This window comes from Leiobunum rupestre, chromosome 6 (assembly GCF_980474605.1).
Source record: "Leiobunum rupestre chromosome 6, qqLeiRupe1.1.hap1, whole genome shotgun sequence".
Classification (NCBI taxonomy): Eukaryota; Metazoa; Arthropoda; class Arachnida; order Opiliones; family Sclerosomatidae; genus Leiobunum; species Leiobunum rupestre.
The window spans coordinates 7,052,200-7,067,140 of NC_143389.1; the positions used below are offsets into that span (position 1 = coordinate 7,052,200).

At 35.1% G+C, this 14,941-nt stretch overlaps 1 protein-coding gene across 1 annotated transcript; it reads right to left on the reverse strand.

The window, feature by feature from the left end:
- Positions 1 to 2,794: 2,794 nt before the first annotated feature.
- LOC149939198 (nose resistant to fluoxetine protein 6-like) lies at positions 2,795 to 11,401 on the reverse strand. The gene is made up of 5 exons (XM_090178318.1): positions 11,340 to 11,401; positions 10,694 to 10,814; positions 9,506 to 9,680; positions 6,189 to 6,331; positions 2,795 to 5,133 (listed from the first exon to the last, which is right to left on the reverse strand). The coding sequence occupies exons 1-5, from the start codon at positions 11,363 to 11,365 to the stop codon at positions 5,014 to 5,016; spliced, it is 585 nt and encodes a 194-aa protein (XP_090034444.1). The 5' UTR covers positions 11,366 to 11,401; the 3' UTR covers positions 2,795 to 5,013.
- Between the last annotated feature and the right edge of the window lie 3,540 nt (positions 11,402 to 14,941).

A 14,941-nucleotide genomic window follows, 5' to 3' on the forward strand; every position in this document is an offset into this window, starting at 1 on the left:
AATAATTTTGGTTTAAATTAAATCTAAAGTTCTGAAATTTTTAGGGTATATTTATTTGGTAAAAGCACTTACATTTTGAAGTATCGGAAAAATGGGAAAGTGTTTCGGTTTTTTCTTTAAATTATTTTAACCTATAGGCGTTAGACAAAACGTTTCAATGAGAAAGTTTTAGGTCGTACTTTCGAGCCTACAAATTAAATTTTTTGGATCGAAACATTTTAAATTTCACTCAGTTATTACAAAAATAAATTAGTTTTACCTTAAAAAGCTTTAACTGAGCCATTTCTAAATTAAGTTGTAACACTATTCAGTTTACCAAATAATAAGTTATTTATTTATTCAATCAATTATTGTATTTAGGTTTCAAATGTTAATTATACACGGAATTGAGTTCAATAATCCAAAACCTTTTTATTGTCTTTCGGAATTTAATAAGAGTTTGTAACCATTCAGGTTCTTTTTCCCCAGCATACTCAATTTGTTTTTAAATTTTCTGTATGGTATTTACTTTTGTAATTACATTTCCTCCACGCACTCTGATTACCGATTCTTATAGCCCCGCGTCAGACCCATCTGGTCTAGTACATATTGTTTTTCTATTAATTTAATAAATTTTGGGGGATATTCTTAACCCCTAGTAACGTCCCAGATACCAAACGTCTTATAATTTTAAGATCTAATACTTAATAATACTCATCCGCAAATTAGAAATAATAAAACTTAATGATAAACTAAAAACTTAAATAACTTTGAACGCCACATGAATTAAAAATAGTTTATAAATCTTATAGAACTCGATCAACCCCCAATATAAAATTAGGTTAAATAATTAAACAGTGTACTTAATATAATTATAAACGAAATCCCTGCCTTCGGCAATGCTAAAATTAAATTCCTCGCTCTGTGCGGCTAATTAAAGTGTTTTGCTCTCGGTCACAAGACCATGGTGCAATACATTCCGCAAACCTTCCCAGCCCAGGTTTTTTCTAAAACTTCCCGAACTAGACCAGTAATATCCCATCAGCTAACAGTGATCCCATAGAGCCGTCGCCACAGGGTCGAGAGGGCACCAGGACGTTGCCGCTCGGAGACAGAAAATCGGGAACCTCGAGACTCTCTCGTACCCCCCCCCCCCCCCCCCGCAATCCCGAGCGACCTTTCGTAAATCGGACAACATCACCACCGCATGACTAGACACGAGTCTTAAGTACACCAACGACCCACGTAAAATGGGAGGTCACCAGTTGCTTTTTATTTCAACTACGCCCCCCCCCCCCCCCAATCACCCGAACAAAACTAAGAGACAGAGCCCCAAAAAGAAAATAATTTGGATTCTCGAGAGGAGTCTGCGATTGCCACGAGAAGAGACCTCTACCTGCACCCGAGATGAACTTCCGGAGCCCAAGTCCGGAACGACCGCCCGCTAAGGGCATTAGCGGCCTCGACCGTCAGACCCCGCTATACCACAAAAGTTAATTCCGATGAAACTAACTCTTCGGACAGGCAACCAGAGCCGTTTCATGAGCCCCCTCGAACGAGTTAATTCACCGATGATTCCGAGAGTAAGCATCCGACGATATGATATCCGATCCCTGGCCTAGCCAGATGTTCTAGATCGAAACCCGAAGTACCTACGCCGCTTGTAACAAGTTCGTCGTCGTCATCCGGACACTCGTACCGTAATCCGGCTCGTTAGTTACCGTAATCCGGGCATCCGTGCCGTAAGCGAGACCAGCGGACGGTTTGGAACTGTCACCGCGAAACAAGAAGTCCCCCGTCGAGCCCCTCCAAGAAAACGCGTGTTCGTGTGTCTTGCGTAATCCGGAACCACGAGCAGCCACGAAGAAAATCTAGTGATAAGTACCAAATTTAGTTTCCCCCTCCCCTCGTAGAATACCCAGGGTCAAGTCTGAAATAACTGTTTAAACGTAGAGAAAAAAGTCTAAGAAAGGTGCAGTCCCTCGCTATTGTCCAAGGAAAGGTTAAAATAGACCCCCCGAGTTCGAGTGCTCATATCCACTTTGTATCGTTGTACTGTTACGAATAAATTTTTGCTGTTCTTCCCCTCACCGTAGTATATTTATTTGGTTGTTGAGTTATTTGGAATTCTTTAATTTTTTTTATTTAATTGTAGCTAGTTGTAATTGTAGTGTTTTATTTTAATTGTAGTGATAAGAGTTTAGTGTACACATTTTATTTGTTTCCCCCGCTGATTTAAGTCCAAAAGAAAAGAAGTTGGAACTGACCCTATTGAGAATCGTAAGAAAATCTTTTAATTAACCAGTTAGTAAGAGTGTTTTAATTTTTATATCTATTGTGCATGTTATCCCCCGCTTAAAAGTAATAACTAGCATTAGGGATGGCTTAACCATACTACTAACGAAAAGAATTATCCCCTCAGTCCACCTGCAATGTGGTTCATTTTTGTTTTGTATATAGTGTATAAATGTTAAAATAAAGATTTTGTGATTGACTAGAGACAAGGGGTTTCCATTCTGAATTCGAATCTCCCCCATTTTTTTCATTTTTTCTTTCCCCCGTATGTAACCCCCTCTCTCAGATCTGATTCACGCCACGAAATGCCACGAACCGCATTTTGTCGCCATCTTCCCCCGCCTTGGTTAATTAATATCTTTGAGCAAGGGCTAGGAATATCTCTTATCAATCATCACGATTCGGAATTTCCTAAAAAGGTTGCAAGTTGCTTTGTTACAAATTTTAATATTTTATTTCAGTATTACAATTTCTTAATTTTTGTTACAACACATTTGGTTAATTTATTTTAATCCTCTTGGATTTTTTAAATAATAAAAATAACAGAGAAATACACGTTCCCAACTTCCCAAATTTTGTTAATAACTTATACCACTTGCTTTAAGGGTCCAAAATTAATGACTACATCAAGTCAAATTGAAAGGATACTTAAAAAGGATGACGATTTCTTATGAGAAACTTGATTAGTTACATTAAAAATATCTCCGTACCGACAATATCAACAGTCCATTGGGATAACAGCCGGTTCAAAAAAGCATTGAATGTATTGATATGAATTATTACATAGATACTTGACCAGTTAGCTAGTTTCGATTCTCTCATAGAAATATTCCTATGATTCTGTTTTTCACTATGCCAAAACGTTGCATAAAAAAGGCGCTATTAGGTCCTTCCACTACAAATGGTCACAGGTTGGCAACCTTACCCCCTCAGATTTCTCTTAAAATACGTTCTTGGGGTTCTGTTTTGCGAAAAAGGTGTTTTCCGAAATATATTTGACATCCGAAAAATAGTTTTTGAGATATTAGACATTGTATAATTGAAAAAATGGCCTTGACCTCTGAAATTGGCAATTAAACTATCATAATGAAAAATTATCCGATTTTAATTAAACAAAATTTGATTGAAAGACGTAATCCGGCACATTCCCTAAATATTTCTAGTTTGAAATCTTTCAACTTTCGTTTTAACCTAGGTGTTTTTATTAGTTATTTCGAATCCCAATTTACATAATATTTATAGTTCTCGAGAAATATAATACACTCTATAACCCCATACCAATAAAAACACTGTCTTTAAAATCTAAGAAAAGGAGGGTTGGTACAAAATATTTTATCTCCTCTAGAAATTAATTTATATTAAAAACACTCAGGTAAATCAAAAACAAGGGTGGAAAAGTTTTTCAGTTCAAATAAAGGTCAGAGGTCAAATATTTTAATCCGCATTTTAAGGGTAAAGGGTTAAGGAAAATTAGTTTTCTAAAATTGTATCTGACAACACAAGAAAATTGTTTCAAAATGAGCTTAATTACAATAAAATTGGTCAATTTAATATATTTTTTATGGGGTTACTAAAAATTATTATATTTTTCGTGAACAAAATATAATATTTGGATTTTAGTATTTTCTACTGAACTACATCCAGGGAATTCGAAATAAAGAAATAAAAAAGAACCTACAAGTAGGTTAAAGGCAGAGTAGAGAGATTCTATTTTCTCGTGCGCGAATTCTGCAAAACTGAACTAATAAATTTCTTGAGGAGTGACAGCGTGGACAGCTTGACCGACGGCTCAGATTATTTTTTAATAGAATATCGATATTGAGCATCACTCAATCTGTCAGAGCTGACAAGAAAGTTGTCAGAAATGTCAATCAGATGTCACTCGTCAAAAAAATTAGAACATCATAAGAAGAGTGGAAATCCGCTTTCCTCTCGGTCTTTAAGAGCAAAAGTCAAAGGTCTTAGATTTTTATTTAAATTAAAGAGGTCAAGAGTCCAATGTACCAAATTTCTTAAATTATTATTATTAATATTATTTATGGAATCAAGGTTTGTTTCATTATAATCGGATATTTTTTTACTATGATATTTACTTGCCTGTTTTAGAGGTCAATGACATTTTTTCCTCACAGACTATTCATCGGATGGAAAATTTCGAAGAAACGGACCCCAAAAACGTATATTAAAATAAATCTGTGGGGAGCGGAGGGTTGATAACATGTGACTTCTTGTTCGTGGAAGGGCCCAATAGCACCTTTCTTTGACCTTACATAGTTTCTAATGTCGACGGTTGACATTGCTCCGTTTTGGCATAGTGAAAAAGAGATCAAGACGAAATCTCTCTATGAGATAATCGGGACTAGCTGTTTTGAATGTGGGTTCTAATTGGCTTTTCAGTTTGCATAGCAGCCAGCAGGAGAAGATCAGAAATTGATGAATTTTCGTCTGCTTCTAATAATTATAAAACACAAAACATCTGATCAGCTAACGAAAATACAGCATTTTTTCAGACTACTGCGCTGGCCTCTATACTTGGCGCTTAGTAAACTGGAAAAACTTATAGGCTTCTTTTTCACTAACTAGTCTATTCAAAGTTTCATATTTAATCATACAAAAGTATATCTATTTATAATTGAAATGGCTTTTCTTTTAAAGTATATTTCTCATAATCTCCATGGTTGAATAAAAGATTTATAATTTTAAAAAAATGTCATCCTATTGACACCTTGTAAAACCAGCTTATCTTGAGAAGCCTTGACGAAGAAGCTTTTCCACCTTGATTACCGGCGCTTCGAACATCAGGGACACAATCAGGGCGAGAGCGTAAGATAACACTGTTAATCCTATGAAGTGAATCGTCTAGAAAAAATTAAATTCATTAGTTTATTTATTATTGATAAAAGTACACTATTTAGCCCTTAGACTTGAGTCTAATTAGGGCTCCTGTGACCTTACTCTAAGTTCGTCTCGGGTGGCCCCTACCTTTTCGGCTAGATAAGGGTCTTTGAACATAAGCATGAGCCGCTTAAAGGTTCATTTGCCACTGGGTAAGACATGTAGGTCAATAAAAATGTTAAAAGTTAAACAATAAGACCAGGAAACTATATAAGTATACACTTGTCTAAGGAAGATTTTTATGGCCGTGATGAAGCTCGTAGAAACGGGCGTGTCTTAAAGCGGGAAAACTCACGAGAAAAACTCTCGCGCCTCGCTACCCTCATTCGACGAAAACTCGTCATTAAGCCTAGTCATGGTTATTATATTATTAGCTTACCTGATTATCTCTTTTATAACCATACAAATACCTGAAATTAGGTATCACTACACTTCTTTCGCGAAAAATATTATAATCACTTCAAAATATTAAGAACGATAACAAATTGAGGTTTTTAAATCCATTATTTTATAAGCCTTTTTTGCGCGGGAAGATCGCCTATTGGTTACCATGACGACGCATTATTTTCTCGTCAAACCTCGAGCCAATGAATTTAAAATGTCGTGTTACGTCTTACACTCGACGTAGTTAAGGGAACTTCAACCATAAAAGCGCTTAAATGGACGAGGGTACAGAACCAAACATTCCCTAAACCAATTTAATATTAATTATATTTAAATAGATATCTATTACATAAAAATTTGACTAAGTAAAGATTTTCGTTTTTTTAAAAAGAGTATTCGGTTCCGAAATTAAAACTGAGTCTATAGTTAATAATATTTTCAAGATAAGCATTTTGAAGGTCGCCCATTTGGGTAGACCTGTTTTAAGGAAATATCTTGATAGGAAAATGAATACTTGTATATATTTAAAATTTTTGCTTATTTTAAAAAGATACTTTGAACCTTTGGTTATCGTGTTCTTAATCTTTTATTAATTCGTAGAACGTTGTTTTTAAAAATTGACCAAATAATCTTACCAAAACAGGGTGACTGTAATGAAGCGGTTGTCGAAGTGATTGGAAGTAAAATAACATAATCAATGGATGAATCAAGTATGCGCAGTATGTAAGACGGCTCAACGGATGCCAAAACCTCCAGGACAGGAACTTATCAATGAAACCTTTAAGATAAATGAATTAAACCCATTTTAGTTAGAGTAAGCTTTCAAAATTTGTTTTTTGATTTTTCTCAGGGTTCATTATTTAATGAGGCAACCTACTTAAGAATTATGTCTTAACGCCCAACGGACTAACCATTGAGCAGAAGTTTAGTTCGGTTTCTTACATGATTTTTCGCAATTACCAAAAAATAATAAAGAAAATTTGCAATTTTTCATTTATATTATTTGTAAAAGGGGGGATTTCCCTGAACCCTTTGTGCGCACCACGTAGCCTAAGGTAGGCATCATTTACATTAAAGGGATACATAAAAGTTTAATTTTTAATGATTTCTCGTGATAGTTTCTAGAAATGGATTGTTAGGATCTGCTACCACGCCTCGAGTTTTTCCAATTATTCTGTGAAACCGGAAAAAAGCTCAAATTACTAGATTTAGCCGAGGCACTATGACGCCAAATATTTAATCCAACTTCCATATTTATCGCAAATTATGATTTAAAAAAAAAGTCTAAATCTGGCCACATTGTGCCCTTTTTGTTGGCTAAGAAAAATATTCCGTGCAGCGCTATGCAAAATGGTTGATGTTGAAGGCATTGAAAAAGTTATTTTGAATTAGGGAATAGAGTTATAGTGAAACAATGCTCGATTGCCACTCAAGGAATCTACCAAAAAAGGCGTACGTGGCATTTGATGTATAAGCTCAGACTAAGCAACGTCTCTAGATAGGGGCAAATGGGGTTCTACGATGTAAAGCCCCTTCAGTGTTACTGAAATGGCTCTTGGGTGGGCGCGAAACGCATTGCTTTGCCCAGGGGCCTCTCATGCTCTAAAGATGGCCAAGTTTCGTAGTTATAGTTGGTAGCCCGCATGCCAAACCTTAACATCTCTAAACCATAATATGAAAAACCAGTTCTTAAAATACCCACCTCACCTGTTAATAAAATACCCTATTAGTACCTAACTGGTATATCCGCTTTTTCTTTATAAACAGCACTGGCTTTAAAAATGGCGACACACGGTAAACGTATATCGCGATCTACTTTTAATTTTTTGAAGTTTAGTCGACTGCCCACCATTCCATTTCAGGATAATATCCTTCTTGGTGGTAAAGATGATTATGACCTTTGAATCAAGCTGGACAAGCTTTCGGGAATGTAAATTGTCTAAAATGTAAAGCTGAATCATGATAAATGTCAATTTTTTAAAACAATTTTGAACTAAAATGATGGCCCAAGCTACTAAAGACCATGATGTACTTTCACAGGTTCTCAACTTATCCATGAATGGATGGCCACGTAATTGCACTAAATTGTCAGTTGCACTTTAAACATATTAACAAACATAACAGCAACTGAGGACATTTTAATTATATCCAACAAAGTGATTGTACCAACTTCTTTGCGACATGCTTTTTTTATCAGAATTACACAGTACACACCAAGGTTCAAGATCTAGGAAAGAATTAGCTAGATCGAAGGTATGATGGCCAGGTATTAACCAAGAAGTTGAACAATTATTCAAAATCATGTTCTTTAGGCCCCAAAAACATTTCTCTAGTTGGCAAAAAGAAGATTCACATTGGCAACGTGTCCATATGGATTTTGCAGGGTCTGTTAAAAATCTTTATCTATTAATTAATGCGGACGCATTTTCCAAATGGCTCTAAATCGACATAACATCATCTGCATCTTCGTCAGCAGTCATTAATTTCCTTCGCACACAAATGGTTTGGAATCATGCCAACACTTGTTACTGACAATGTTACATGTTTTTCCAGTGACGATTTTCAGAAGTTCATAAAAGAAATTGGTATTCGTCATATGACAACTCGTCCTTATCACCCTACCAGCAACGGACAAGCTGAATGATCTGTTCGCACTAAATAAATCAACTTTAAGAAAATTAAATAGACAAACTTCACCAACTATTGAATTTACCCGCTTCAAAATAACACACCCCCACCACTCAATCTGTTGATCAATGTAAAGATACATCCGTAACTATGCACGAAGTGATCTCTGGATTCCAGGTATAATCATTCGCTCTTTGGGAACCGTCATATTTGAAGTGGAAACTAAAGGTGGAATACAGAGACGTCACCGTAATCAAATTCGTTTTAATGTTTTACCGCCTTCAATACACGATGTCTACCCAGCCAAGGAGATTTCGGAACCCAAGCATGTTCCAGTTGTATCACCGAGTAAATCTGTTGGTCCTCTCATTTAATTTTTCATGACTTTCCCGAGACATACGCCGATGCCAGTTTCCCAGGTGCAAATACCGTTGCGACAGTCTCCAGCTCAAGCTCTGGTTCCCACCCAACAGCTTACCATACAAAAACGTCTTAATTTTCTACCTCCACCACTATCAAGCAGTGCGGCCCAACCGCCTTCGTTTATTCCTACACAGCCTCGTGGTTTTCAATCTCGACGTTCAACCTCGTCTCTTTACGAACCTTTGATTTTTTTATCTTTGAACATTGAAGGAAAAGGGAAAGTAATGTGGGGATAATGATAATACATGTATGTATAATTAGTTTCACCATCCACCGCTAGATGGCACATTGATTGAAAATGAAGCAAGAAGTTTCGGGGAGAGAAAGAAAATCATATCCTAGGTCAGGACGGTGGGGTGTAAAGAGTCAGCATGTTCTACGTCATTTTTATATTTAAAAATGCCTTTTTAATTAATAACCAACCCTAACAAATTGTTACTCTATTAAACGATTGGAAGGGACCAAAGTCAGATAAAAATATTTTTTTTAGCTTCGTAATTTGAGTTTTTCCAATAAATGCTTCTGTCCCATTGGGTCGATTCCACTAGGTCAAATGGCATTCGGTCAAAATGTCCTATTCGAACTACCGTTATTTAAATAAAAAATTCCATAGACGCCAAACCAACTACGACCGACTAAGATTACTTCAGAAAAGCAAATCTTAACCCAACTTAACCTAAGCGAAACCCTTTTTATTATTACGGAACATCATATTAATTTACGACCACACAATCACGAAGGAAACCGCTCCCTATCTAATATATTTTTTGCTTTATATTTGTAAAATGCCATATACATGCGAATTTAATCGGTCTAATAGAATTCGGTTCATTGGATATCAGCAAAATGGGGACATTTTATTTTATAATCGATCCAACAGTAGGATACCCCAATAACTTACTTCCATAACCAGTTACACAAGCGTAAACCACCCAGGCAATAGAGAAGGCCCAAGCGCATCTGCATAAGGCGAAATAAACTATGGCTGTCATCAGTGTAATTTCTTTGTCGTAGAGTCCATACATGTCCAACAAACTGATTGTGATCGCCACACTCCAACCGAACAAGGCCACAGGCTTAAAACAAAAATATTCACTTGATAATATGTAAATTAAAATGTGTTTTTTTAAATGTACGATAAAAGATCCAGTGACGGCCTAAGGGGGGGGGCGGGGGCGGTCCGCCCCGGGTACCAGGGCAGCAGGGGGTGCCATCAGAGAAGCTCGAGGGGGGTGCAAATCAGAACGATTAAACTTGAAGAAGATGGACCCGTGAAAACTTCTGCACGGTCCTGGGGGGTGTCACAAAACACTGCCGCCGCCCCGGGGACCCAGCCTTCTTAAGCCGCCACTGAAAAGATCACGATCAAAACAGTGGCTTAATCAAGAATTGCAAAACCGGTTAAAAGTCTGTGTTAATAGTTAAACTCCTTACAAAATTAAATTAGCCTAACGTTAATAATTTTTATTTCTCTATGTTATTTTGTTTTGATTTTTTCTTAGATTTTTAGGTTTTACACCAAGTTGTCGTGAAATTTTGGTTATTATTTGACGTCGAAATCATTTTGTTGATTACTATGGCAATATTTCGGAAATAAATTTGCAGAAATTTAAACGGCGGACGAATCTCCCGATCAAAAATAATCTTATGGTAAGATTTTGGTATTCGGATTCCTGCATCTAAAGAAGAACTTCACAACTTATCATGACTCAAATATGTCGTACCCACTGAGAACTGAGAAGATGATATTATTATCTTGAGACAAATCACTCGTTTATAAACAGTGATATTCTAATACGAATTACTCGAATCATAAAATCTAAATAAATAAAATATGTGTACAAGATTATTAATAAAAAACGTATCCCAATATTTTGTGATATCTTCAGAAGTACAATTATTTAGTCAGTTATAATCAATTATGCGGCTTAAATTGATAATTGTACGCTAACTGTGGCAAAAAGTTAGATTTAAAGGATCAGCCAAGGTTTTTTAAATACTGATACGATTTCAATGGCCAAAAAATATTGTTTTAGCCAATTAGTGATAATTTTTTGCTGAATTGAATGGAAAATGTAGCACAACTTACCACATTCATAAATTTACGAGAGATTTCGAACTTAATTGCTAAGCCCAAAAGACAACCAATTAAATATGCTCCAATCCTGGTCCAGGGTTTGTCGTAGATAATGTCAAAGAAATTGTCAGTCCTGCATAAGTAAAAGAGTCGAATAGCAATAAAATGTAATTATTAAGAGTAAGTTTTTCTCATCGTTTTTTGAACTTCACTATTTTATTCTTAGCAAAGTTTAAACAATTCTTCTTATACCAAAATCAATATAGAACGCACATTAATTGCCTGACTACGATTTGTCTGTCGTTGAGGCAGGAACACATTCATTTATTTTGAAGCCGCTCTCCAATTGGCCCTTGAATATATAATGAGGAGTTGGTCTATCAACGGCATCGTCGACACTTTTAAACTACAGCTAGACAAATGTGCCCATTGGTTTTTCTAGAGACAATGAGAGAGCTGCTCTCCCCATACATGTGGTTTAATTTCTTTTGTGCAATAGCGACAAGGATTGTGGGATGAGGCGTAAGTTATGCCCCTGCTGATGTCGTGAAGGGTATTCGCGAGTGTAAATGATTAAACTCATAAAATGATAATTTGTTCGAAATAGCAAAATTTAGATGGCATATGAGTTTATAAATAAGGAAGTAACTAAACTTACCCAGTATTTTGCAGTGATTGCAGCATATTTGTAAAGTTATTAATTTTGGTAAGAACGCCAGTTATTACACAAGAGGTGACAAGAAGAGCCATCAAAATTATGAATCCAATCCACTTTTTCGCCTTTTTTGTACTATAGGAAATAAATGTTTTAATCTACAACACCAGTATTTTGTTAAATTTGGAAACCTTGAAATTTTGAAGAAAGCCAAACAAACAACATCGTACCTTTTCAAGAAAATGAGAAATAGTGGGCTGAGTAGAAAGAACTGCATATCGTTTGCCAAGTACCACGAGTGTCCAAAACACTAAAAGTTCAGCATAAAAAAAAATAGGAAATAGCGTCAGTAAAAACAGCTCGAAGAATAAACGCCACTCCTTTGGCAGGATTGCGTTTGAATTTTTAGATTTTGCGCAGATAATAACGTGTGGAAATTATCTGCCATTAAACACCTTAACAGTGTTGTTCGTTTGCGAGGGGTTCTTAACTATATATCAGGGTTGTAGAGAGATGGTTCGATCACTTAGCATTTCTACCATAGGAGAGTTTGGCCAAAGAAAAAGTGGCATATAGATGAAGTGCCCGATACTGTGAAACCCCTTCAGATACTTATGGACATTCCCTCAATGCATAGAAGTACTGAGTGCAGCCTAATTTATAGGAGACAGCGGGAAATTTAAATTTAACAAACTAACTGGGATCGTTTTCATTTCTGTTTCGTTTTTACACGTGTGAATTTTAAGGAAATTTATTTATTTAATATTTATAATTAGCGAACATTAAATTTCAGTTACTCAGATTTTTATTTGAACTGAAATAGAAATTTTGTACCAGAATTAGTAAAGGTATAACACTGACCGTAGTTTTGCCTTTTGGCTCTTAATTAGTTAAGGTCTGCTTATATTGTTTGCAATTTAAAAAATAAATTATTAATGAATTTATAATACAGAGACAATTAACTAATTTAGGGACCATAAAGAACTGAGATCGATCGACACGAAAACTTAGTAGTGTTTCCTTTCCGTAGGTGCTTCAGTGTAATGAGGTAAAATATAAGATAAATAAAATCCCACGTGATTTTCACCATTATTATTTAAAAAAATTCAAAATATATTTAATAGTTATCTGATTTGATTTTCAAGTATTGTTTTTGAGGTGGTGCCTTGGGTATTAGCCTAGCCGATTATTATAATTATTGTTATTATTAGTATTATTATTATTATTATTAGTATTATTATTATTATTATTATTATTATAATCGTGCAATGAATACTAATAAGAATTATTATCATTGCAAAGTAAATTAACTTACCATTTCTGAACTCGGAAATAAGTTGTTGATGTAAAGGAGGTTTCTCCACCAGTATTTCGTGCACGTACTTTCTTGTTGCGCTGAATACAGCCAGTAAGGCCCGTCACCGATGAAGGTAAACAAAGTCGTATAAACAAAAACTGCCGCCATATACACAGGAGTCAATCTGAAAACAGTAATATTTCCTGTATTTCCAATTAGAAGATCGTAATTTTGAAGGTTGTGATAGCCCGGTTTATAAGATTTATTTCTCATTTACCGATTTTATTTTCAAGAGCGACCTCTTTGAGCGGAAGAATGGCATTTTCAAAGTCGAGATGGCCATGTAGAAAATTAATATTTTGAAGTGGATTAACGAGTTTCACATTTTTGTACCACATAAATTAGGGATAATTGGTGCTAGTTTTGGTACAAATGGGTTTTAACACATATTTTAATTCTGATTCTACTCAAATTTAAAGATATCTCTGAAGATATTGTACTAGAATATCTACAAGTAAGTCGTTATTTTATTTCTTTGGATTGTCTCTCAGCACAGCTAGATCATTGGAATATTGATCATAAACATCATCACCTCGATTGGGCAGTTGACAAATTACGTAATTGACTGCCTTGTGACAAAGAGAAGCAATTGAAATAGAAAAGACCCCTCTCCTCTAAGAACGTAACACATTTAAAAAATCTACAAAATTAGGTTTGTTCTTAATTCATTAAATCTCAAAATCTATTCCTAACAATAAAATGCTAATTTACTTTAAAATAACTTGTTTTAATATATGATATGTGGCGAATCATATTTCGGGATTTATTTTTCCACACTTTCTGTGAAAGGCTTAAATGTACAAGTATTTGATCCGAAAAGTACCTTATGAAGCGATGCAAGTAAAGTGGTGCCACCTTCCAAATGGTAAAAGATGATTTCTCCTTGAGGAAAAGGTAGGTGACAAGGAAACCACTAAATATAGAAAATCAGGTACTTATCCAGAAAATTAAAATTTATAAATATTTAGCTTAAAATATTACCTTAACAAAAAATATGTATCGACAGCAAAATTTCCATTTATTATTGTTTGAAATGTCCAGGTTCTCAACAGCATATATATGTCTAATCTGTTACCTAATATCAAATTTAATAAGAGCAATCACTTTCAGAAGTCCGAATAATATTTTGTTCACCTGTTCTAAAAAAAACGATGCCCTCTTAGCAATGAGAAAATTTCAAACCAATTGGGACCCTCTATATAAAGTAGGGGTAAATCTTTTAAATTAAAGTAACAGAATCTTATTTGATATTGTACAAATTTATTGACTAACCACAAACAAGGTATACAAGCAAGTGGGCAGTTGGGAAATAGTACACGCAGTGACGTGACCTAATATCGTTTAGTGAGTTCATTTTTAGTTATAAATATTGAGTTTGTGCAATCGAAATTTGAATGCCATTCTATAGTTGAAAGGTATTTATTCGTCAGCAACCACACCCTCAAACGGGTTAAACCCTCATTACAATAAATGTATTTAGTTTATTTTGAAATCGTTAAGATTATTCCCATTGGTTCGTGTTTATTTATATTTTCTCTAAACACTGTGATTTCTTAGCCCTAATAGTTCAAGAGCCCATGACAAAATAAGAGGTACACGATGGGTCTATATATTTTAAAATTACCATTACGAAGGCTAACCAATAAATGTTTGTCTTAAGGGCCAGAGTGGGGGCTTTTAGGAGATTTTGGCCGTCTTACGTCACTTTTGGGGACCCATTGAGCAACTTATTAGTTCATAGCTAAAAAATACCTTATTTATTAGGCATTGGTGTCGGATTAACGAAACTATTAAGTCAGATGGACAAAGTGAGGCCATACGTCATAGCAGACTGATTAGGTCACCGTCTGACACGCCCATTAAGATACTCATAAGGTTTGAAGCTGGAAATAATCTCATTAGATAGATCTCGACGTCTTCTTTCTGAAAAATGTCTTCATGACAACCAAAGTGGGACCATAGAGTAAATCTGAATATTTTTATTGTACCCCACCTTATAATTTAGGAAATGGGGTTATACATAATTGATGCCATTTATTCATAATTAAGATTTGTACATTGAATTTAGTCAATTTGAGAAAATGGAGCTTTCCGGTTTCAAAAAAACTTTATTATTTGAGAAATTCTTATGTTTATAGAGCTAATTTCCCCATTTTTCTGTAAGTGAATTTTTATTGCAAATATGGTTATAACAAACCATAAATGACCAAGTTAAAAGGAACCACCTATGGACTGCATTGCAAAGGAT

Coding starts and splice junctions, on each gene's coding strand:
- LOC149939198 (XM_090178318.1), bottom strand. CDS start 11,365: ATGCTGCAATCACTGCAAAATACTGG. Junction 6,332..9,505: donor TTGTGTAACTGGTTATGGAA/GTAAGTTATTGG, acceptor TTTATCTTAAAG/GTTTCATTGATAAGTTCCTG. Junction 5,134..6,188: donor ATTACAGTCACCCTGTTTTG/GTAAGATTATTT, acceptor AATTTTTTCTAG/ACGATTCACTTCATAGGATT.